The 23,421-nt window shown below is 42.1% G+C and overlaps 1 protein-coding gene across 33 annotated transcripts in view; it reads right to left on the bottom strand.

Moving 5' to 3' along the window:
* The window catches only part of nrxn1 (neurexin 1), a 1,413,544-nt gene that overhangs the window by 581,086 nt on the left and 809,037 nt on the right, over positions 1-23,421 (bottom strand). For all 33 annotated transcript variants that reach the window (XM_033025243.1, XM_033025244.1, XM_033025241.1 and 30 more), the window contains one exon: positions 10,197-10,319. In XM_033025243.1, coding sequence (XP_032881134.1) covers positions 10,197-10,319 — 123 coding nt within the window. The remainder of the gene's footprint in view (positions 1-10,196; positions 10,320-23,421) is intronic.

Below are 23,421 nucleotides of genomic sequence, written 5' to 3'. Positions count from 1 at the left end.
CCAGCTACGACTCGCTTCGACTTACTTTGGGAAAATTGGATACCGAATAGTGGAGAGCGAAGACGACCTCCTTCGATCTCCTTTGACCTCCCTTTGACTATGATGAAGACTATCTATGACTACCTTCGACTACCCTCGATCACCTACGACTAACATGACGACCTACTAAGACTAAACCTACGAGTAAAAAAAGTAACAATTTTTTCCATGGCAAACTTTTTTTATTTGCGGGCATTTTTGAACATATTGAAAAAAATGCCGCGACCTAGCTGAGGCCTCGATTATGCGGAGACCACTCTCGAGCATGAAGGAGAGTTACGAAGACCTCCTACGACTTCGTGTCGACCATGCTGCGAGTAAGAGTCGAGGGCAAACTCGCCAGAACTCGCGGATTAAGTCGCCCTTTAGATTTGGTCAAAACATTTCCTCCAAACTGACATTCAATGCTGGTAGTCATCGAGAATGAGTACAATTTCCCTTTCTCTACTCCCTGTACACCTATGACTGTGTGGCCAAGTACACTGCCAATTTGTTCTTTAAGTTCGCCAATGTTGTCAGCTGGATCAACAATAATTATGAGATGGAGTACAGAAAAGAGGTTGGGAATTTTATATCATGGTATCAGAACAACAAACTAGCTCAACATCAACGAGATGAAAGAGTTGGTTGTTGGCATGGAAATGGGGGGAGGGAGTTAAACAAACCCTGTCCTCATTGATGGAGCTGTTTTGGAGATGGTTGACAGCTTCATGTCCTGATCTTGGGTGCTGCCTGTATGGAGATTGCACATTATCCCTGTGACTGCAAAGATTTCCTCCACATGCTCCAGTTTCCACCCACATCCCTCCAACTATATGCGGGTTTGTAGGTAAATGTGCCTGGGTAAATTGCTGGAAGTATGTAGGGAGTGGATGCAAAAGTGGGAAAGTGAAAATTAGTGTGCATGGCGTAGATTCATAGTGGCAGCGATTAGTAATGTACAATCCGTTTGGGTTAATATCTTGAATGGTAAAGGAAAGCAGACACAGGTGGGAGTAGTTTATTGGCCTCCAAAATGTGACCTCGTGTTCAGGCACAGCAAAAATGGGGGGGAAATCTAGGGCATGTTTGTAAGAATTGCAATCATCATGGAAGTTGTTAATTTACATATTAATTGGATGAACCAAACTGGCAAGAGTAGCATAGAACAAGGTGTGGTGTGTGACAGTAATTGCTTCTTAGAACAGTATGCCTTGGGGGGTGAACATAAATATTTGAAAGATTTAGGTTCTGAGGGTTCTAGGGAACTGGCACAGTAGATGATTTAAAGTAGAGGTCAGTTGTGATCATATTAAATGGCAGTGCAGACTTGCAGGACCTGATGGCCTTTTCCTTTTCCTATGTTCCTGTGTGTTTTATGGCCTAGGAATTTTCACTATCTTCTCAGGACAATATCTGTTCGATATTTTTTTCAGATATGCATGGATTAGAGGGCAACAGCCTGTGAAAGTGATCCTTGCACTTGGTATTTTACAAATGGGCAGATGAAGGACAACTTCCTATCTACTGGACCAGTTTATCAAGCACACCTACAGTAGGCACTGTCTGATCTGCCAGCAATCCTCTTTCTTTTGGTGGGATGGTGGTTGGATGGCAGGGTGACTAGCAGCTCACTGATTCAGCAATCTTTTAAATTTAGTCTAAAGTGCTCGTTTGCCAAGATCTTGCTTCATTACTTTACTTTAGAAATACAGTGTGAAACCAGGCCCTTTGGCCCACCGAGTGTGTGACACTACACCAAAGTGGTATTGTAGATAGTGAAGATGGTTGTCAAAAATTGCAGCAGGATCTTGATCGGTAGGGCTGAGGAATGGTTGATGGAGTTTAACACAGAGAAATGTGAGGCATTGCATTTTGGGAAGTCCAACAAGACCAGTAACTACGTGGTGAATGGTAGGGCTCTGGGAGTGTTGCAGAGCAGAGGGATTGAGGAATGCAAGTATATAGTTCCTTGAACGTGGCATCAGGTGGATAAGGTGGTCAAAAAGGCTTTTTAGTTGCACATTGACCTTCATCAGTCAAAGTATTGACTACAGAAGATGGGAGGTCATGTTGCAGTTATATAAAACATTGGTGTGGCCACAGTTAGAGTATTTGTGTTCAATTTTGGTCACCGTGTCATAGGAAAGACAATGTCAAGCTGGGAAGGATGCAGAGAAGATTTATGAGGATGATACCAGAACCCAAGGGCCTGAGCTTTCGGGGGGGGGGGGGGGGGGGGGGGGGTTGAGCCATAGTGCCACCCACAATCTCATTATTGGAATCAGGAACTTTACAGCTGCTTCATCAGCAGGGAACATTCCCTGGCAGTGATCCACACACAGTCGAGATTTATTTTTGTCATGCTCAGACTGATGAGTGGGAAGGATCAAGTTGAATTAAATCCTTGAAATGAATGGAGGTGGGATTGGGGGTGGTGTTGAGTGGAGAAGCAGGCTGGAGTAGCTACATTTAGTTTTCATCTTTTACTTTCTGCTTCCTGTGATAGAGATCAGGAGAATCCAACATTCATTTATCCGTGGCTTTGGCACTTCGGCAAGAAGACAAGAGCTGTCACTCAACACTGAGGGAGTAAACTAAGCAGCTATTTCTTGCCCCTCCTTCACTGAATGTTCCACTTTCTAATCTGGCATGGAAAGAGTCCAATTCACAAGCTCCATCCAGGGGGGAAAAAAGAGGTGACACGATTTTTGATTGAGTGAAAGGTAAATCCTGCTTCCATGCTGTATCTTTCAACTGTGACCATCAATCGCCTGTTCACCTAGGTTCAAAGTTACCCCACTTTCACAATCACCCCTGCACACGAAAGGGAATTTACACAGGCCAATTAATCTGCAAACCCACATGTCTTTGGGATGTGGGAGGAAACCAGAGCACTCAGAGGAAACCCATGGTGTTACGGGGAGAATGTGGAAACTCCACACAGACAACAGTCGAAGTCAGGATCAAACCTGGGTCCCCGGCGCTGAGAGGCAGCAGCTCAACTCGCTGCGCCACTGTGCCGCCCTTAATGGTAATGAAGATTGTCATTCCATCTCCACCTGTAACCTGTTTGATCCACATATATCACCTTACACAACATGCAGTTTACTTCTCATCCTAGGAGAAGCGACTGAGAATAATTCTTGCCAGTTCCTATTGATGTTCTGTAACATCATATTCCTGTTCAGTCTACTACACTGAACGTCAAGTGGTGATTTCATGTCTCACCACACAAAGCCAGCAATTGATAGGAGTGCCAGATCAAGTGATGCTGTGGTGGGGCTGAGATAATTGCATTGTGGAGTGGGCCAGGATTATTAAGGCCACTTGGTTAGCCCCGAGCCATTAATCATCACTGAATGAGCTGAGACTGTTGCATGAAAAAATAGCTTGCGCTAATGAAATAATTTGGAACATTTGGATCTCAGTTTTATTATGGCTTGAAGCAACATGGCATGAAATGCATTGATAGATGCTAAATAGTGCACTCTTTCATAGGTTGCCCTTCACAATGAAAAACACCTTACATAATATACTGCTGCAAATTTTCAAATGCTGTGAAATGGTTGGTCAAGTTACCACCTCAGCATAATGCATAAATACACAACTGGGATTTATTTTTAATTCAGGGTTTGACAATGTCCACTTCAAAAATTATTATAGTGAAATGAAAATAGCATATAAGTTATTGACTGATCCATATAATCAGTGTTCATCCATTGAAGTGGCAAAGTGAATTGTTCAGCCAGGACAAAAAACACCTTTTTAATAGTCCTTGACAAAAAGAGATTTGTTTTTTGGTGGGGGGTGGGGGTGGGGGGGAAGCATGACTGGGATTTCAATGCTGACATAAAGAGCATGAGAACTGATCACATGATCTTCTCCATGTGCCGCTGAAATTAGCAAGGCATGAGATTTGCCAGCGGGAGAGACTGTTGAATATAAAGAACATAGAACAGTATGGCACAGGAACGGGCCATTCGGCCCACAATTTTAGTGCCGAACACAATACCATTTTAAACTGATCTCAACTGCCTGTACATGATCCATATCTCTCTATTTTCTGCACTTCCACGAGCCTAACGCTATTGTCGTATCTGCCTCCACCACCAAACTTCTGGCAGTGCGTTCCAGATCTCCACCGCTTTCTGTGTAAAATAACTTGCCCCACACATTGCAATTAAGCTTCCACCCTCTCACCTTATAGCTATGCCCTCTAGTGTTGGACATTTCCACCCTGGGAAAAATGTTCTGACTGTCTACCCTATCCATGCCTCTCAATACATCAGGACTTTGGCAGGACAAGAGATGCTTTATTCTGTGGCCTGAATTATCGCAGTTACTTCTGTTTACGAGTCAGTGAAAGATAGGTTAGATTTCGTAGCCCAAGCTCTGTGCATAAGGAGAGTAGTCTCTGTAATATTTCCAATGGTTACGTAATTATTTAAAAATGTATGAAAGAGTAAAAAATAAAAAAAGGATGACATTTTAATATTTCACTCAGATACCGTGATCATTGGCAACAGTAAACGAGCCACAGGTGTAGTCATTTAAAAATAGTAGCGGATCTTTAAGAATATCTTTGCCACTCTCAATAATGACTGAACCCCATAATTAGTTAAATTAATTGTTGTGTGGAAGTAACTGTGTGTTTGGAATACACAAAATGCATGGACTCTTTGCAATATCCCAATGATAATGATGAAGAATAGTGTTGCACTATCACCTGGGCCTGAAGCCAATATTTTTCAGTATAGATATAAAACTGGCATCTGCCTGAAAATGTGGAAATTTGCCCAGGAATGTCATATCCACAGGAAGCAGCACATTTCCAGTTCAGCTAATCTACACCCATCTGTCTACTTCATTCAGCTGCAAAGTTGAATTTACTGCAGGCAATGCTCTCTAGTGACACTTTTTCACCTGAAACTCATCCATTGACACTCACTTCTGGATATGCCAGGATATTTTAAGCGACATGGATAAACAAATCCATAACTAAGGTGAAATAAGAAGAATGCACTCAACATCAAAACAGAATTTATCTGAATGTGTCATAAGGAGCCAATCCTAAAGTTGAAATCAGTCAGTATCAGGGAAAATGTTTTCAAGGGAAAGTAAACATAAGGAAAGATGTAAGTGCTGTTGGATATCAATTATTGGCCAGTAGGTTCCAAGGTCATGGCCCAACCATAGCTGTTTCATCGATGGCCACCCTTCACAGTTAGGTCAGTACTGACATGCTCTCAACTTTAATTCTAGTTATATTTCCTTAGATAATAAAGTACTTGGCATCCTTATGCACTCAAACTGGCACAATTTACAGCCATTTGGGAAGATATGTGGCTTCAATGTTATATGTTGTTTAATTGGAAGGTGTTGACAGGGGAAATATAACTATCATCTTAAAATTTAATTAGATCTTCAATGCCAAAAAATCAACAACCATTGGGTCACAATTAGCCCTAATCTGGTGCCATTTCCAGTTCTATTTGTGTGTTTGTTCAATTCACGAACCAAATATATCATTCAAGTGAACAGCGGGGTGAATAAGAAAATTCCAATGTTCTTCACTTAATAGGGCACCAACCAGGAAATAGATACTGGAAACAAACACTGGTGTTTTCTTCTTCACAATCAGAGCGAATGAGTTCAGTACAGTCAATCAAGAAAACATTTCCATTAAACTGGGGCATTCCAAATACCTGAGCTCATGAAATAATTTGCATTGTGGTTTCTCTGAGGCCACTTCACTAACATCAAGATCTTACAAACACTGACAGGAGATGTTTTTTTTTTTTGCAGTGGAATTATTAAATTTTAAAACTTGATAACCACTCACGATGCCTCAGGAATATCCTTGCCCTTCCACATCTTTTACTTTCTCCAACATCAAAACATCTCCAAGTTTGCGGATGACACGAAGCTGGGGGGCAGCGTTAGCTGTGAGGAGGATGCTAGGAGTCTGCAAGGTGACTTAGATAGGCTGGGTGAGTGGACAAATGCATGGCAGATGCAGTATAATGTGGATAAATGTGAGGTTATCCACTTTGGTGGCAAAAACAGGAAAGTAGACTGTTATCTGAATGGTGGCCGATTAGGAAACGGGGAGATTCAATGAGACCTGGGAGTCATGGTACACCAGTCATTGAAAGTAGGCATGCAGGTGCAGCAGGCAGTGAAGAAAGTGAATGGTATGATAGCATTCATAGTAAAAGGATTTGAGTATAGGAGCAGGGAGGTTCTACTGCAGTTGTACAGGGTCTTGGTGAGACCACACCTGGAGTATTGCGTACAGTTTTGGTCTCCTAATCTGAGGAAAGACATTCTTGCCATAGAGGGAGTACAGAGAAGGTTCACTAGACTGATTCCTGGGATGTCAGGACTTTCATATGAAGAAAGACTGGATAGACTCGGCTTGTACTCGCTAGAATTTAGAAGATTGAGGGGGGATCTTATAGAAACTTTAAAAATTCTTAAGGGGTTGGACAGGCTAGATGCAGGAAGATTGTTCCCGATGTTGGGGAAGTCCAGAACAAGGGGTCACAGTTTAAGGATAAGGGGGAAATCTTTTAGGACCTAGATGAGAAAAACATTTTTCACACAGAGAGTGGTGAATCTCTGGAATTCTCTGCCAGAGAAGGTAGTTGAGGCCAGTTCATTGGCTATATTTAAGAGGGAGTTAGATGTGGCGCTTGTGGCTAAAGGAATCAGGGGGTATGGAGAGAAGGCAGGTACAGGATACTGAGTTGGATGATCAGCCATGATCATATTGAATGGCGGTGCAGGCTCGAAGGGCCGAATGGCCTACTCCTGCACCTAGTTTCTATGTTTCTATGTTTCATCTGAGTGATCAGATGATGTAATGACCTTTCCCAAAATGCTATTTTCCACAAGTATCTGCAAACTATCAATGTTGATTTATTCACCAATAGACTGCACTGCCAGATTTTCTGCATGCCCATGTTGTTGATTGGTCCTTGCTACGAAATTAAATTTACATCTAACTTCCATCTCTTTAATTATTTTATGTCACATAAGTTAGGACATTAAATGGTGAAATGCAGTAGACATTTGTTTTCGCTTTTGTTTCCAAAAATAGCATTCAGCAAGTATGTCCAGCATGACACCTAGGAACTCCACAGCCCAACTAAATTAATGAGAGGGGGGTTTAACTCCCAAGAGGCCTTGGTTTTTTTCAATGACCAGTGATCATTCAATCCTAATGGGAACTGTCGTCCTCAGGCTTCTCTCCAACAATCCTAAAGCATGTGTTTGGCCTTGGGCAAGCCCACAGCATGCAGTGCACAGGTGGATGACTCTTAGTATTATGAGCTATTAATGTGAGTTATTTTGGTAGGTTGGGAGAGGATGAGAGATTGGCGGTTATCTGCAAGAGCAGACAATGAGTTACTTTGAATGGGGATCATGCTGGTCCACCAGGTCTCACCAAGGGAAGTTACTGATTTATAGTAATCAGTGTTGTCCTCTTCTTTACCGTTATCTCAGAGCAGATGTCTGCAATGGTTGCTCCTCTGAGGGGCCAATAACATCACAGGAATTGTTCAGTTTCCTGGCTGAGTACCTGTTTAATGTGTGCAGTTACAACGGCCAACCAAATGAATCAAGCAGTAAAAACTCCACTCCAATCTCAAGCGATATAACTGCATTCCCCATTCACACTGTGCTCTTGCTTCATGGAGAGATTTAACAATCCCTCTAAACAGTCATAGTTATAATATCACCAACAGTTTTCCAGTTTAATTCCTGTGCTGCTTCCCTTCCTGGCCTTTCCATGCAAAAGAACAATTAAGAACAATTTTAAAATAAATTCTAATATAAATTAGAATTTATAAGATCAGGAAATTAAAGGGGCAGTTCCAGAAAATCCAACAGCGCAGCTATCGGTCATCATTCAGTGAAGAAAACTGGGGCGTATGTTGTCTCCTGACCAAAAAAACATATGGCAGCCAAACGTGGCGATCAAAACATCTGCCGATAAGTATGGCCTAGGAACAATATATGGGTACAACATCTGGATGTTTTTAAAGTTATGTTCTTGGTATTGTTTAAATTACTCAAAATTATTTCATTAAAATTATTTTTTGAACTTGAAGCTGAAAATACATAGGCTATAAAATTTGGTTTCATAGCACATGCAGTTTGTTGCCAGGGATGCTGAACTGGTTTAAAACAAGCGTACAAATGTATACAGTGATTGTGGTGAAAATAGTGCTGGACATTATATTGGTTTGGGCATCAAGGCATAAACCAGCTGCTTCCAAATAGGCATGCCTCTTGGAGTACAGACAGATAGCATTGATCTCACCTATCTAAAGAGGCCATATCAGGAAATACAATCCAGTGGTGGATCCCACCACCAGACACATCTTCCCATCCCCACCTTCCAGAGAGACCACTGCCTCCACAACACTTTGATTCACTCATCCCTTCCCACCCAAACCACTCCCTCCCCAGGTAGTTTCCCCTGCAACTGCAGGAGATGTAACAGCTGTCCCCATGCCTCTTCCCTCACCTCCATCCAGGGAGCACAGCAGTCCTTCCAGATGAGACAGAGGTTCACGTCTAACCTCATCTACTGCATTCAGTTCTCCCAATACAACATCCTTTATATCGCCAAGACCAAGCATACCATTTTGTCAACAGCTTGAGCTCAGTCTGTCAAGGCCTGCTGGATTTCCCGGCTGCTAACCATTTGAACTCCCCTTCCCATGCCAACCTTTCTGTCCTGGGCCTCCTCCACTGCCAGAGCGAGGCCACATTCAAACTGGAGGAACAGCATCTCATATTTCACTAGGGAAGCATTCAAATCAATGGTATGAACATTATCTTTCCATCCTCTTCCACCGACATCCATTCTCTCAGGCCTCACATATCACACTTCTTCACTCCTCATCGTTTATATTCTTTTCATCTCCGCCCTTTGTCCACCCACATTGCAATCAACTTTCCACACCTGTATGAATCTATCACCTCTCTTCCAACTTTTTCCCGCCTACTACAATCAGTCTGAATAAGGATCCCCAACCAACAATCATCTGTCCATGTCCTCCTGAGATGCTGCCTGAACTACTGGGTTACTCTAGCACTTTTGAGTTTTTGCCTCAAGATTCACAGCCATTTTATTTTACCCACATGTGGGTGAGGATGTTGCAAAATATGCAGCTGAAGAGCAAGAGACATAGGAGGAGGAGATGAACCAGGCAACCATTGTCTATGAACAACTCACCTTACTCTGATTCCATTATATTCAGCCCTAATGACCTATTTCCTCACAGTCCCACACATTTTCTCTTTTGCATTACTACCCATCACAGTGTCTACTTGCTCACAACGTAGAAATATCAGCCAAAACAAAATACATATTTCAAGTTGAGATTCATAAAGATCTGCTTTTATAGAGTAATATCAACTAATCTTCTGCAGTGTCTGTTTTCTGAATTCCTGCAAAATATTCATCAGAGCTGCTGCCTTTGAAGGGAAGACCAAAGGCAACCTTGAAAAACACAGTGGAGATGTTCTGAATCACAAAGTTGAGTATTTAGATTGTATCATTACATTGGTCCAGCCTAGATGACTGATGCAAAATGAAGGCCATTCACAGTGGGGTAACGGTGGGGACGTGAAGACTGTCCGCCTGAGAGAAAATAAGGTTTTTGCTTCACGGGACCATTGTCACTCCTCTTGTACAATGTTACACACTCTAGTAAATGCCTCAGGAAACATGTTTTGGCATGTTTCCATTTTGAGTAAAGCATCAAAGCAAACAGCCTTCAAAATGAATTAGGGCAGATAAATAGATGGATAAATAGCTTTCATATATAATGGATATTGTAATTTAGCTCAAACGCAAAACAATTCATGGCATCTTTGATTTTATAATTTCCCCATGATATGTATTCCTCTTGTTGTGACATTGTCTGTGGCTGGTGTACATATTCATCTAATTTGCCAAATAACCATTTCAGCCATGAAGAATTTGGAGGAGAACCAATGGCACATTAAATATCTGCTCATCACATTACAAAGCACTAAATATATTTTCAAGTGCAAAGAATGGTTTTCCTAGAAAGCAAACATGGTCAGCAGCTACTAATGATGCTGAAACGTGAGATTCCATCTGAAAGTCATAAATCCACAAACGCTTTTATTACCTTCAACGGGTTGTAATTCATCCACTATCAGCTTGAGATACTTCCCTCGACGACTTACACGGACAGTGTGCCACTCATTATCATTGAGGTTTTGTCCAGCATAAAGCATTTCTGGACCTTTGCCTGCATAATAACATGGCAATGGATTATTAGGTTTGTGAATTTAGTTTAAACAATACATGTCATTGTATTTAACACCAAAGATTACATAATATACTTGAGAAAGGGAGGTTCTATGTTTATTATCATTATCTTACAAAAGCCTACAAACAAATTATAGGTTTATATATAATATATCACATTTAATTGAAGTACGTACAATTGTCTGTCATGAACAGGCACAAGTGTTTCCTTTATTACAATAAGTCAGTTATTTATTTGCTCTGCATGATTTTATCCGACAACTGTTTAATTAAAAGTAGACACTAAGCTGATATAAGACTGAAGTCTCTTATTCAATAGTGCAGAAGATTTTTCTTAAGCCTCATTGACATTTTGCCAGTGTTTGACTTCTCTAATACAACATCAAAATCCAAGGGTTCCGTACTAAATCCCCATGCATTGACCAACCATTTCTGTTTACTAATGCAGCCCATCCACATGGCTACACCACTGTGTTTTCAAGGGTCTTCAGCTGCTGCACCCCCAAAATTCCCAAATTCTTCGCTTAAATCCCTTTTCCTTCATTCATCCTTCATAACCTTCAAAAAGCAATCTCCACATATCATGTTTTTTTTTCTCTAGCTTTCCCCCCATTCATTAGTACTTCTCCCAACTGCTGCTCAATATTCAATCTCTCTTTCTGAAGAGCCAAAATGGTTTTTGGAATGTTAGGGGCGCTACAGCGAAGCAAAAGGTCTGGAAAATTCAGGATTCAAGTTAAATGTTTTTTTCATGCAATGCCAGTTTTACACAGGTCATTTTGCAGAGAGCAGTTATTACTCTGATACAGATATCTCCTTTTATTTTGGTCATGGATATCCTGACAAGCCAAGTCTTTTTGCTTTTATTTTTCTATTCATCATGTTTTGGGGGATTCTTGCCAAAATTAAAGCCCATCCATAATTACTCTTGAGGAGCTGGCAACAAATGACCTTCCTGATCTGCTGCATTCTTTCTGGGAAGGATATTGTCCACAATGCTGCTGGGCAGTGTGTTATAATACTGGGCCCAGAAACAATGAAGGAATGTCTTGTATTGCTACTTTACAAAAGCATTTAGCATTATCTTGGTACTTTACAAAACAACGGTAAGACTGCACATGGAGTATTGTGAACATTTTTGGTTACCACATTATAAGAGGCACGTGCCACATCTGGAATTGAAATGATGACTCTGGATTATTAATTCTGACCAATGATAATTTAACATATGTGGCACTATTGCAACTAGCATTTTTACTCAACTATAATTGTTCTAAGTCATAGACAATGGACCATGTACCCAGATCACTGATTCAACTGAGTAGATTGCATTTCAAAGGGTAGTTTTCAGTGATTGGATTCACAAATAAGCCAGAGCAATTAAACTTTACTGTTCTTCTTTCTCTGCGCAACACCAAGAGGGCAGATAATGGGAAACCTTTTACTGTAGCAAACGTCTGACACTGTGGGACATAGGTTAAGCAAAAGGTTCAGAATAGATGAAAGAAGGAAGTTCCTATGCTGGAATGATGGTTGAAATCTGGAATGCACTGTCTGGGGGGCTTCTGGAGGCAGAGATTCTCATAACATTAAAAAGTATGTGGACAAGTACTTGGATTTTCAAGGCATACAAGGCTTCTAGCCAAATGTAGGTGAGATTAGTAGAGGTCATTCATGATTGGTGTGGACATGGTGGGCCACATAATCTGCTTCTATGCCTCTGAATAAGTCAGTTGGATCAATATAATGAGATTCATAATCTTTAAAAAATATTTTATATTAATTGTTTGTTGCATTGATTTTTATGGTGATTTCAACTTACCAAATTGCGTGGAATGATTTGAACCATAAACTTTCTACATAATTTCATCTTGATTTTTACAAACTTTAAAATAAAACAAATAAAAAGCCTAACAATGCTCAGTTTATTCATTGTAAGGTGCAGTTTCTATGCCATGTCCGTCCCAATTAGTCATCATCAGCACGAAGGACAAACATCAAGAGGAAAAGAACAATGCAGATTCAAAGAAGGTTATGATAGGCATGGAAGCCATTGGACCATTCTGCCTTTGTGAGCAAACTAGCTTCCTCATACCCTCCAATACAAGGCTGCATTTGAAGTGTCGTGTTCCGTTTTGGTCACCCTGCTATAGGAAGGATGTTGTTAAGCTGGAGAGAAGATCTACAAATATGTTTCCAGAGATTGAAAGTCTAAGCCACAAGGACAAGTTGGGCAGGCTAGGACTTTATTCCTTGGAATGCTGGAGGCTGAAGGATAATCTTACAGAGGTGTGTAAAATCATGACGGAAATGAATAGGGTAAATGTACAGAGTATTTTATCCAGCATTGGAAAATCAAGAAACCAGTGGACATAGGTTTAAGATTGGAGGGGAAAGATTTAATAGGAACCAGGGGATAGTGAGTTAATGGAACGAGCTGCCAGAGGAGGTAATTGAGGGAAGTACAATGACAACATTTGAATCGATACACGGACAGGAAATGTTTATATGGGTAGATGGCACTAGTGTAGATGGGGAATATGGTTGGCGTGGGCAATTTTGGCTAAAGGACATGTTTTCATGCTGTTTGACTCTATGACTAGCGATTACTTTATAAGATCACAGAAGAGACATTCCATGTGACAAGGGTTTTCGTTGCCCCCATCTTTTCATGTATTATTTAAAACTGGGTGAAAAAAAAATGATTATCCCTCCTATCTTTTATATCTATTTGATAAGTTATTGGTGCAAATTTGTAAGAACTCAGTTTCTAAAACTGGGTACGTAAATACTGCCTCTGGATAATTGGCAAACACTTATGATATTACATTTAGATGCACATTCACAATTAAATGAGGTGCTGAATGGCTGGAGAAATGGCATACTTAACTTTAATGTATTGTTTAGCTGAATGTTGTTGAATACATGCCTTTATATTATACATATCATCAGAGAGTAATTTCCTTCTCGATCTTCCTTAATTTAATTGCTAACAAATAGTGGAATCCGATGTGTCGAGGTGATTGATGGAGTTAACCACCTTTACCTTTACGACATTTAAGAAACCTGTTTCCGAATTAATCACAGGGAATCCCAGGCATGGTGACCTGTGCCACATCATCAAAACCTCAATAAATTGCACTTATCTACTTCCTTTTTGTCTTTTCTTTCCATCACACCTTCCATTCTTATCCTCTATTCAATCTCAACAGCACGACCAATCTCCTGCCTGGTCCTAGTCCTGACCCAATATAATACTCCAGATCTACATTTATCAAGTTGTTTGCTGATCTCTTAGCCCACCTCCTCCTTTTTGACTTCTCTACTGACCATGTGCCCCACTCCTCCAATGATCCACAGCAAACTTTGCTTTTCCTAGTAATCCTGCTTAATATGAGTTGTGAAATGGATAAAGATTGTGGATGCCTCTCAATTTATTTTTAGTTGTCATTTCATTTTATAACTAAACACAATTTCAGATCTTTTCTTCATGTTTGTGCCCATTCATGACTTACCTGAGTGCCTCGTAATCTTTAAAGAAAGTGGAACAGTCTACAAAGCAATTACAACACACAAACTATTTTGCACATTGGTGAGATTTAATATTCAATAAGACACAGAAAAAAGTCCTATTTACCGCTAAATTTGTGCAACAATATATTCACATTACGTCAAAAAGCTTTTATTTCATAGATACAAATCTTTGAACATGCCAGTGTTCATAGTGTTATGTATTGGATATAAACATAGAAAGTAAGAATGGACTGTGACTTTATTATCGACATTTCAGCTAAATATTTTAGAAATTTTAGGCTGCATTTATTGTAGAAATTCAGGCTATGCATTAATTTATTTTGGTATTGATAGCAATTATTGTCAGAAATCTATTGTAGATTAATGTTTTACTATTCACCTTTTATCATCATTAACCATGTTTAATACAACATATACAATATTCAGAAGGGCATCACAAGATAGTAACAAAACTAAGACATCATCTATGATGTGATGGGATTTTTGAGGTAAAAGATCAACTTTCCACTACTATGATTCTTTGACAAGGAGTGTCGTTTGTGTTAACTTAAAGATAATTTGATCCTATAAGCAAATCACCTGCTTACTGTATACGAGTGCTTGGCAGAATGACACCAATTATGATTCTCTGAATTTAACAGGAACACATTTAAATATAAATACAGCAATACATAGATAATATGGTGTGAAAAACCTCCACTTAATATTTTCAGAAACTGTTGTGATCTGCATCTCACAGATTCAACAGAATATTATCAATTCTACACTCTTTGTCTCCCTCCGTCAAACAGATCAGTTAAGATTGACAAACATTCGGATAAAGGCTTAGGTATTATACACCTTAATCAATATAAATTACAAGGAATACTGGTTGTGCTTGATTGAAAAGAAAACTGAAGATAAGCAATATTATACATAATTATGAAATTATACTGGTGCAATATATATATATATACACCTCACAAACTGTATCCAATTGCTATTGACAACATTGCATGCATTTGGGCTCACCTGGATTCTCCTGTATTCCACTGCATCAGATATTTCCCATGTTCTCGCCACCTCCCACTCACTTTCCTGCAGCTCATAACATGCTTGCTTTCTCATTTCTCTAATGACCAATAATAATCAATATGAAATGGTAAATCAATTTCTCACTCCAAAGATGCTGCCTGGTCTTCTGAGTACCTCCAGCATTGTTTGATTTTATTCCATTTTATTCAGAATTTACCTTTCAACCATTCTCTTGTAGTTGGTTTGCCAATGCCTAGTTTGTGTTTTACCAGAATCAATTGACTCCAACCATCATCAAAAACATGTTGAAACAGATCAGAGAGCCGAATTACAAAGTTGAGATTAGAATGACTATACCTGACATCATGTGGCATTTGATATAGAGTGGCAATAATAAACCCTGATGAAACTGAAGTCATTGGAAAATAAGTAAACGCATGCAGTCAAATCCATAGATGGAGTCATATCCTATATAAAGGAAAATGTTGGAGTTTAATTATCTCAGGCCCAGAATATCGCTACAATTTCCTCAGGTATTGTTCACTTTGCCATAGTGTCAACATCTGCTGCCTCATCAATGATTTTCAGTAGCATTGTTTATGGGAAGATCTCAGGTGATTTCATAATGTGCAAGTCCATTCTTAATTTCTCAGCAAATAAAATAGTCTATGCGGTGATGTATTAAGATCCAAACAACATTCAGGCAAAAGCACATAAAGGTCAAGCAACACTAAATGCCAGGGAATGACCGTCCTTAACAAGAGAGATTTCAAGAACCAGTCAGAGGCTGGGCATTCTACAGTGAGTGATCGCATCCTGATATTCCAGAGACATTCCAAGGCACAAATCAGGCATACGGTACTCTTCAATTGCCTGAATGAGCACACCTGTTACAACACTCAAAGCTCAACACCACCCCACTAGGTTGGCACCTTGAACATCCATTTCCTCCATCAGCACTTCATGTCAAAAATGTGTGCAAACTCAATGCTAGCATTTATTTCAATAGGGCTCGTATACAAAAACAGGGATGTAATGCTGAGGCACTTTAAGGCGCTGGCAATGCCGCATTTGGAATATTTGTGAGCAATTTTTGGCACCATATCTGAAGAAGGATGTGCTGGCTCTGGAGAGGGTCCAGAGGAGGTTCACGAGACTGATCCGAGGAATGAGTAGGCTAATCTATTATGAGCGTTTGTTGGCACTGAGCCTATACTTGCTGGAGTTTAGAAGAATGAGGGAGGACCTCATTGAAACCATACAGAATAGTGAAAAGCTTGGATAGAGTGGATGTGTAGAAGATGTTTCCACTAGGAGAGTTGAGGACTAGAGGTCATAGCCTCAGAATTAAAGGACGTTCATTTAGGAACGAGATGAGGTGAAATTTCTTTAGTCGGAGGGTGGTGAATCTGTGGAATTCTTTACCACAGAAGGCTTTGGAGGCCAATAGACAATAGGTACAGGAGTAGGCCATTCGGCCCTTCGAGCCATTCTCTGTGATCATGAATGATCATCCCCAATCAGTACCCCGTTCCTGCCTTTTCCCCATATCCCTTGACTCTATCATTAAGAGCTCTATCTAAAGGGACTGTCCCACTGCAGCGACCTAATTAGCGAGTTTAGATGAGTTTGCCCTCGACTCAAACTTGCAGCATGGTCGACACGAGGTCCTAGGAGGTTTTTGTAACTCTCCTTCATGCTTGAGCGTAGTCCCCGCGTACTCGAGGCCTCAGCTAAGTTGCAGCGTTTTTTTCAACATGCTGAAAAATGCGCGCGAGTAAAAAAAGATCGCCATGGAAAAAAACTATATTTCTTTACTCGTAGGTTTAGTCGAGGTAGATCATGGTAGGTCGTAATGCTATCGTAAGTAATCAATGGCAATCAAAGGTAATCGAAGGAAATCGAAGGTAAAGCTCGTTGAGAAACAAAATAGTTAGTAAACCGACCGGTAATGTTAAATGCCCGCTAAACTTTATTAAAAGTTGTCTGGCTTCTTAAAAGGGTCTCCACTCCTTCTCCCTCTTCTCTTCCCCCCACCCCCCCCCCCCAACCCATCCCCTGCGCTCTCTACAGGACTTACTGTTACTGTGCCAGCCGTCTTTTACCCTCTTGTTCATCGCGGGTGTGCATTTCAGACAGCGCTCCCCCACTTTCCTTGGCCCCCACCTTTGCGGGGGAGGGGAGCTCGCGATTTTATCGCTGACGGTCAATCCAGCTCGGGGTTTTTCAGGCGAATGCCCCCAAGCTTGAAGGCTGAAGACAGTCGCTGATAAGTCGCGTTAGTGGGACTGGCCCTTAACTCTCTCTTGAAAGCATCCAGGGAATTGGCCTCCACTGCCTTCTGAGAGAATTCCACAGATTCACAACTCCCTGGGAAAAAAACGTTTTCCTCATCTCCATTCTAACTGGACAACCCGTCATTCTTAATCTGTGGCCCCTGGTTCTGGACTTCCCCAAAATCGGGGACATGTTTCCGGCCTCTAGCGTGTCCAATCCCTTAATAATCTTATATGTTTCAATAAGATCCCCTCTCATTCTTTTCAATTCCAGTGTATACAAGCCCAGTCGCTCCATTCTTTCAACATATGATATTCCTGCCATCCCAGGAATTAACCTCGTGAACCTACGCTGCACTACCTCAGTAGCAAGAATGTACTTCCTCAAATTTGGAGACCAAAACTGCACACAATACTCCAGGTGTGGTCTCACTAGGGCCCTGTACAACTGCAGAAGGACCTCTTTGCATCTATACTCAACTCCTCTTGTTATGAAGGCCAACATGCCATTAGCTTTCTGCACTGCAGACTGTACCTGCATGCTTACTTTCAGTGAATGACGAATAATGACACTCAGATCTCATTGTACTTCCCCTTTTCCAAACAACACCATTCACATAATAATCTGCCTTCCTGTTCTTGCCACCAAAGTGGATAGCCTCACATTTATCCACATTAAACTGCATCTGCCATGCATATGCCTACTCACCCAACCTGTCCAAATCACCCAACATCCTCATGCCATTCTCCTCACAGTTCACACTGCCACCCAGCATTGTGTCAACTACAAATTTGCTAATGTCACTTTTAATCACTTCATCTAAATCATTAATGTATGTTGTAAACAGTGCGGTCCCAGCACCGAGCCTTGCTGTACCCCACTAGTCACTGCCTGCCATTCTGATAGGGACCTGTTAACCCCTATTCTATTAAACATTGGAAAATGATCACCAATGCATCCACGATTTCTAGAGCCACTTCCTTAAGTACACTGGGATGCAGACCATCAGGCCCTGGGGATTTATTAGCCTTCAGTCCCATCAGTCTACCCAATACAATTTCCTGCCAATGTGAATTTCCTTCAGTTCCTCCGTCATCCAAGGTCCTCAGGCCACTAGTACACCTGGAAGATTGTTTGTGTCTTCCTTAGTGAAGACAGATCCAAAATACCTGTTCAACTCGTCTGCCATCTCCTTGTTCCCCATAATAAATTCACCTGTTTCTGGCTTCAAGTGTCCAACTTTGGTCTTAACTAATCTTTTCCTTTTCACATACCTAAAGAAGCTTTTACTATCCTCCTTCATATTCTTGGCTAGCTTACCTTCGTACCTCATCTTTCCCCCCCGTATTGCCTTTTTAGTTATCTGTTGCTTTTTAAAAGTTTCCCAATCCTCTGGCTTCCCGCTCATCTTCGCTATGTTATACTTCTTCTCTTTTATTTTCATACTACCCTTGACTTCCCTTGTCAGCCACGGTCACCTCTTACTCCTCTTAGAATCTTTCTTCCTTTTTGGAATTAACTGATCAGTGGAAATGTTTTAAGACAGAAATAGATAGATTCTTAATTAGTACAGGTGTCAGAGGTTATGGGAAGAAGGCAGGAGAATGGGGTTAGGAGGGAGAGATAGATTAGCCATGAGTGAATGGCGGAGTGGACTTGATGGGCCGAATGGCCTAATGCAACTCCTATCACTTATGTAATTATGACCAATCTATAAAATGCAGCACCCGACACAAGCTACTCCAACATCACCACCTGGCAGCAGATGCATAGAAACACAACCACCTGCAGGTTTATCTCCATTTGCACAACATCCTGACCAGGAAATTGTTTTCCATTCCTTCATCATTGCTGGATCCAAATCCTCTAAAGCTCTTCCAAATAGCTCTGAATTATTACTTTCATCGAAAGACTGCAAATTTCAAGATGATGGCTCACCACCAACTCCTCAAAGACCATCAAATAGTGGAAAAAATGCTTGCTTAATCTGCACCATGAACATAAAAAGCTAAATAAAATATATTTTCCATCATTTAAGAAACACCAGTGAATACACAGGCCTAAGATCTTGAAATGTTCTACTTACAGCTCAGTGATCCTTTCTGCCAAAAGCCTCACAAAAAAATGTAAAGACATTTTACAGTCCAGACGTTCTGAAGCATTAAAAGAGAAATTGATTTGCAGGTAGTCCTGTGTAATATAAACTAACTGGGTGTAAAATAGCAGTCGCATGTTCCACCAGCTTGTGATATTCTACTCCTCCTATTTCAAAAGAAAACTCTCAGATGGTAATAATGCAAACTTTGCTTTCAAATTGTATGTAGTTTTATTATTCTAACAAATCTAAATATAATTTTTGCTGCAGCTTAATTTCGAACAAATATAGTTAAGAAGTGCAGGGTACTGTTTTCAATAACAAATAACTGACAAGAACAGAAATTGTAAGTGTGAAGTCTGGACCTATTATATTATATGAATAGCAAGACAACCAACTCAGCACAGCTTTCAGCTGCAATAAAACCCTGGCAACACTTGCTTTTCCCCCAAATCTTTCCCGTGTCGACTGATAACATAATTGAAGCAGAGGTAGACAAAAATCAGAGGTGAGTTTCAATCTCCATCACCATTTTGTGCTCCATTTTCATTATTCCTCCAATAGGCACAAAAATGCCAATCCCCGTTTCGAATGTAATCACTGGCTAAACCTCTTAACTCTCACTGGGGAAGAGAATTCCAATCTTCTGATCAATTACAGTTTCTGAGTAGGCCAACAACTAATCTTCTAACTTCATGTCCAATGCATACATTACTATCAATCTGTAGCGTGTTCATTATGTGCAATACATGATTTTTCTGATGAATTTCAATAGATCATTTTCTGTACACATACATTTCTGATTTCTGCTGACAGGGCACATTATATCTCCCAAGTCATAACATTAACGTAAAAATGTTTTGAACTGAATTCTGTACATTTTTTCCATGCCCTAGTTCATACTAACAATTAAAGCCCATACATATAGAGGGAAAATATTACTCAGATTTGTTTATAGATAAATAAATGCATTGAAGATTAACTTCAAAATATTACCATGAAAGAATCAGTACATTATATGCAAATGATCGATGGTTTAAAATAGTTTTTACTTTATCAAATTAAAGGTTTAATAAAACTTTTACTATAACTGAATGCGACTTGCAGGCTCATAGACTAGGGCGGCACAGCTTTGCAGCTAGTAGAACTCTAGTCTCATATCTTTCCTGACCTCCAGAGCTGTCAATGTGTAGTTTGCATGTTCTTCATGTGAACACGTTTCCATTGGTTTCTCCGGTTTTTATCCCACTGTCCTGTGACTAGGTAGGATAAACGACCACAATAAAGTGGGCAGGTGAGAGGTAGAATCTGGAGGGGTTGATGATAATGAGGGGTGAATAAAATAAAGGGGTTCATGTAGTGATACAGTATATGGGTCTGATTATCACTGTGGACACAGCCGGCAAAAGGACTTATTGACTATGCTGCAGGATTTTATGTTTTGAAGTACAGGTGCACAACCTTTTATCCGAAAGCCTTGGGACCAGACACTTTTCGTAATCCGGAATTTTTCAGCTTTCAGAATGGAAGATTTTTAGCGTAGATTTTAACGGCTGGCTCAGTGGTAGAGTGCTCGGCTCATATCCTCAAGGTCGCGAGTTTGCGCCTCGATCCCGGCAGTTACTCGATCGCGAGTTTGAGTCTTCAATGTAGTTTTTTCTTGCAGAATAGGAGAGAATAGGGAGGGTTAGGCTGGGATCATTCTCTGCAAGATGATCTTAGTGCGGGAGACAAGTGTAGGAGAGGTGTACTGACTGTGTGGGCAGAACTTTGGAAGTGATTGCCCACCATTCTCAAAAGCCGCTGTGTCTCCCTGTCCCTCCAACTCCAGAGGAATCCGCTCCCCGATGGGCCGCTACGGTGACAAGTGGCAGTTCGCCCACAGCCCGAGCTGCGCCACCCCAAGAACAAGACGTACCTTGCACACCATCAGCTTCTGCCCCTACGGGGAGCGTGTTCCTCTGAAGTTGGAGCGGGGCTGGGCTGGAGTTGCTGATCTGGGATCTCCGTGCTTGCAGTGGGCCTGGGGGTCGGTGTCCCGATGAGGGGGCGCAGCTCGGGCTGTGGGCGAACTGCCACTTGTCGCCGTAGCGGCCCATCGGGGAGAGGCTTCTGGTGGTCCTGACGTGCCTCAGCTCCTGTCCAGGGGGGTGGCCGGAGACGTCAGGACCAACAGGTACCTGCTCCCCGATGGGCCGCTACAGCGACAAGTGGCAGTTCACCCACAGCCCGAGCTGCGCCCCCTCATCCGCAACCCGGGTTCCTCTGGAGTTGGAGCGGGGCTGGGCTAGAGTTGCTGCTGGCTGTGAGTCTCTGGGATCTCCGTGCTTGCAGTCGGTGTCCTGTTGGTCCTGACGTCTCCGGCCACCCCCCTGTACAGGACGTCTCAGCTCCTGTACAGGGGGGTGGCCGGAGACATCACAGCCCGAGCTGCGCCCCCTCATCCGCAACCCCAAGAACAAGACGTACTTTGCACACCATCAGCTTCTGTCCCTACGGGGAGCGTGTTCCTCTGGAGTTGGAACGGGGCTGCGCTGCTGCTGGCTGTGGGTCTCTGGGACCTCCGTGCTTGCAGTGGGCCTGGGGGTCGATGTCCCGTTGGTCTTGACGTCTCCGGTGACTGGCACTGACCTGCTGGCATCACCGACGTGAAGACAGTGCAAAGCCCCCGCGCCGGTGCAATGGGCGGGGAGCTGGAGAGGGGAGGGAAGGGGTCACACACATGGCCGGGAAGCAGAGGGGTGTAGGTGGGGTGAAACTGAAGGGAGCGACAATCTGCTGCTGCCTGCCCGCTGAGTTAAAAAGTTCCCACGCAAGACACACGATACACTGTCTACCGTGAGAACTTTTTAACTCAGCGGGCAGGCAGCAGCAGATTGTCAATTATTAACCCTCCCGCGCAATATACCCTCACCTTCTCTTTTATGAATGGGGATTTAGTTCCCCTTTCTTCGAGGACCGACCGAGGTTCCGCTGTCACCTCTGCGGGCCGCCCTCGGTGAACGTCTTCAAGGACCTTTCTTCAAGGACCGAAAAAATGTCCGCTATTCGGAGCTTTTCGTTATTTGGATGTTCGGATAAAAGGTTGTGCACCTGTATTTCAAGAAATAATTCATGGATATCTTACTCAGCATTTTGAATCAGAGGATCTCCCAAATTGGAATGCACAAGGATTATGGGGAAAACCATGTCCTGAAACATCTGTCAGGACAGAAACAGCAGGATAATGTCATCTCCCCAGTCATATCCCATCTGGAGCAATGAAAACAAAACTTGGAATAGGCCCTTCAGGGATTGAAGCGGGACCTCAGTCCTGCCAGTGCAGTGACACTGTCAGATATACCACATTCATCCTTCAGGACTCATTCTGGCAATGAAATGATATCCCCCACCTCCTGATCTTCACACATCCTTGACCATCACTCCCTTTTGATGTTGGATGAAACCTCCACATTTTCCATTCTGGGAGCTCCATGTTTCAAACCCCAACCTCCCATTTCCCCCCACAACAACTGGAAAGAGTTCAGAGAAGATTTACAAGAGTAGTTCTTAGCATGATGGCTTATCCTTTGAGGAAAGATTAGAGAATCTTCAGTTAAAGATAGTATCTTCGACCTTCCAGCTCGAGGGCACTCACCTGGAAATCCTCAAGCTGGATCGACCCGTCTGCATTGAAACTGCGAGCTGGATCGATTGACCGCACACACACACACAAACACAAGCGAAGACGGGGGCCAGGCAAAGCGGCGGAGCGCTGTCTGCGCGATGAAGATGAAGGTAAAACAGCTGCACAGTAACGGTAAGTCCTTCAGAGAGCAGGGGGAGGGGGGGGGGAGAAGGAGAGAGAGGGGGGGGGAGAAGGAGAGAGAGGGGGAGAGGAGGGGGAGAGAAGGGGGGATAGGGGGGGGGGGAGAGAAGGGGGGGGGAGAAGGAGTGGAGATACTTTTAAGAAGTTTAATAAAGTTTAGCGGGCATTTTACCCACCAGTATGTCTTCCTTGGTCCTGAAACTCCAGTGAGCCAATCAAAATGCCCCGTCAGCGAAGGAGATTGCGGACGGCTGCCCTCGACTGCCTGTAAGTAAATAGCGACCCCACGCCACTGCACTACGAGTTCAAAAGACCCATGCCGACCAAATTTTACTCGCGGAACATTTTTCAACA

This window comes from Amblyraja radiata, chromosome 8 (assembly GCF_010909765.2).
Source record: "Amblyraja radiata isolate CabotCenter1 chromosome 8, sAmbRad1.1.pri, whole genome shotgun sequence".
NCBI lineage: Eukaryota > Metazoa > Chordata > Chondrichthyes > Rajiformes > Rajidae > Amblyraja > Amblyraja radiata.
Note: the sequence above shows the minus strand (reverse complement) of the source record. Positions and strands in the feature narration are given on the sequence as shown.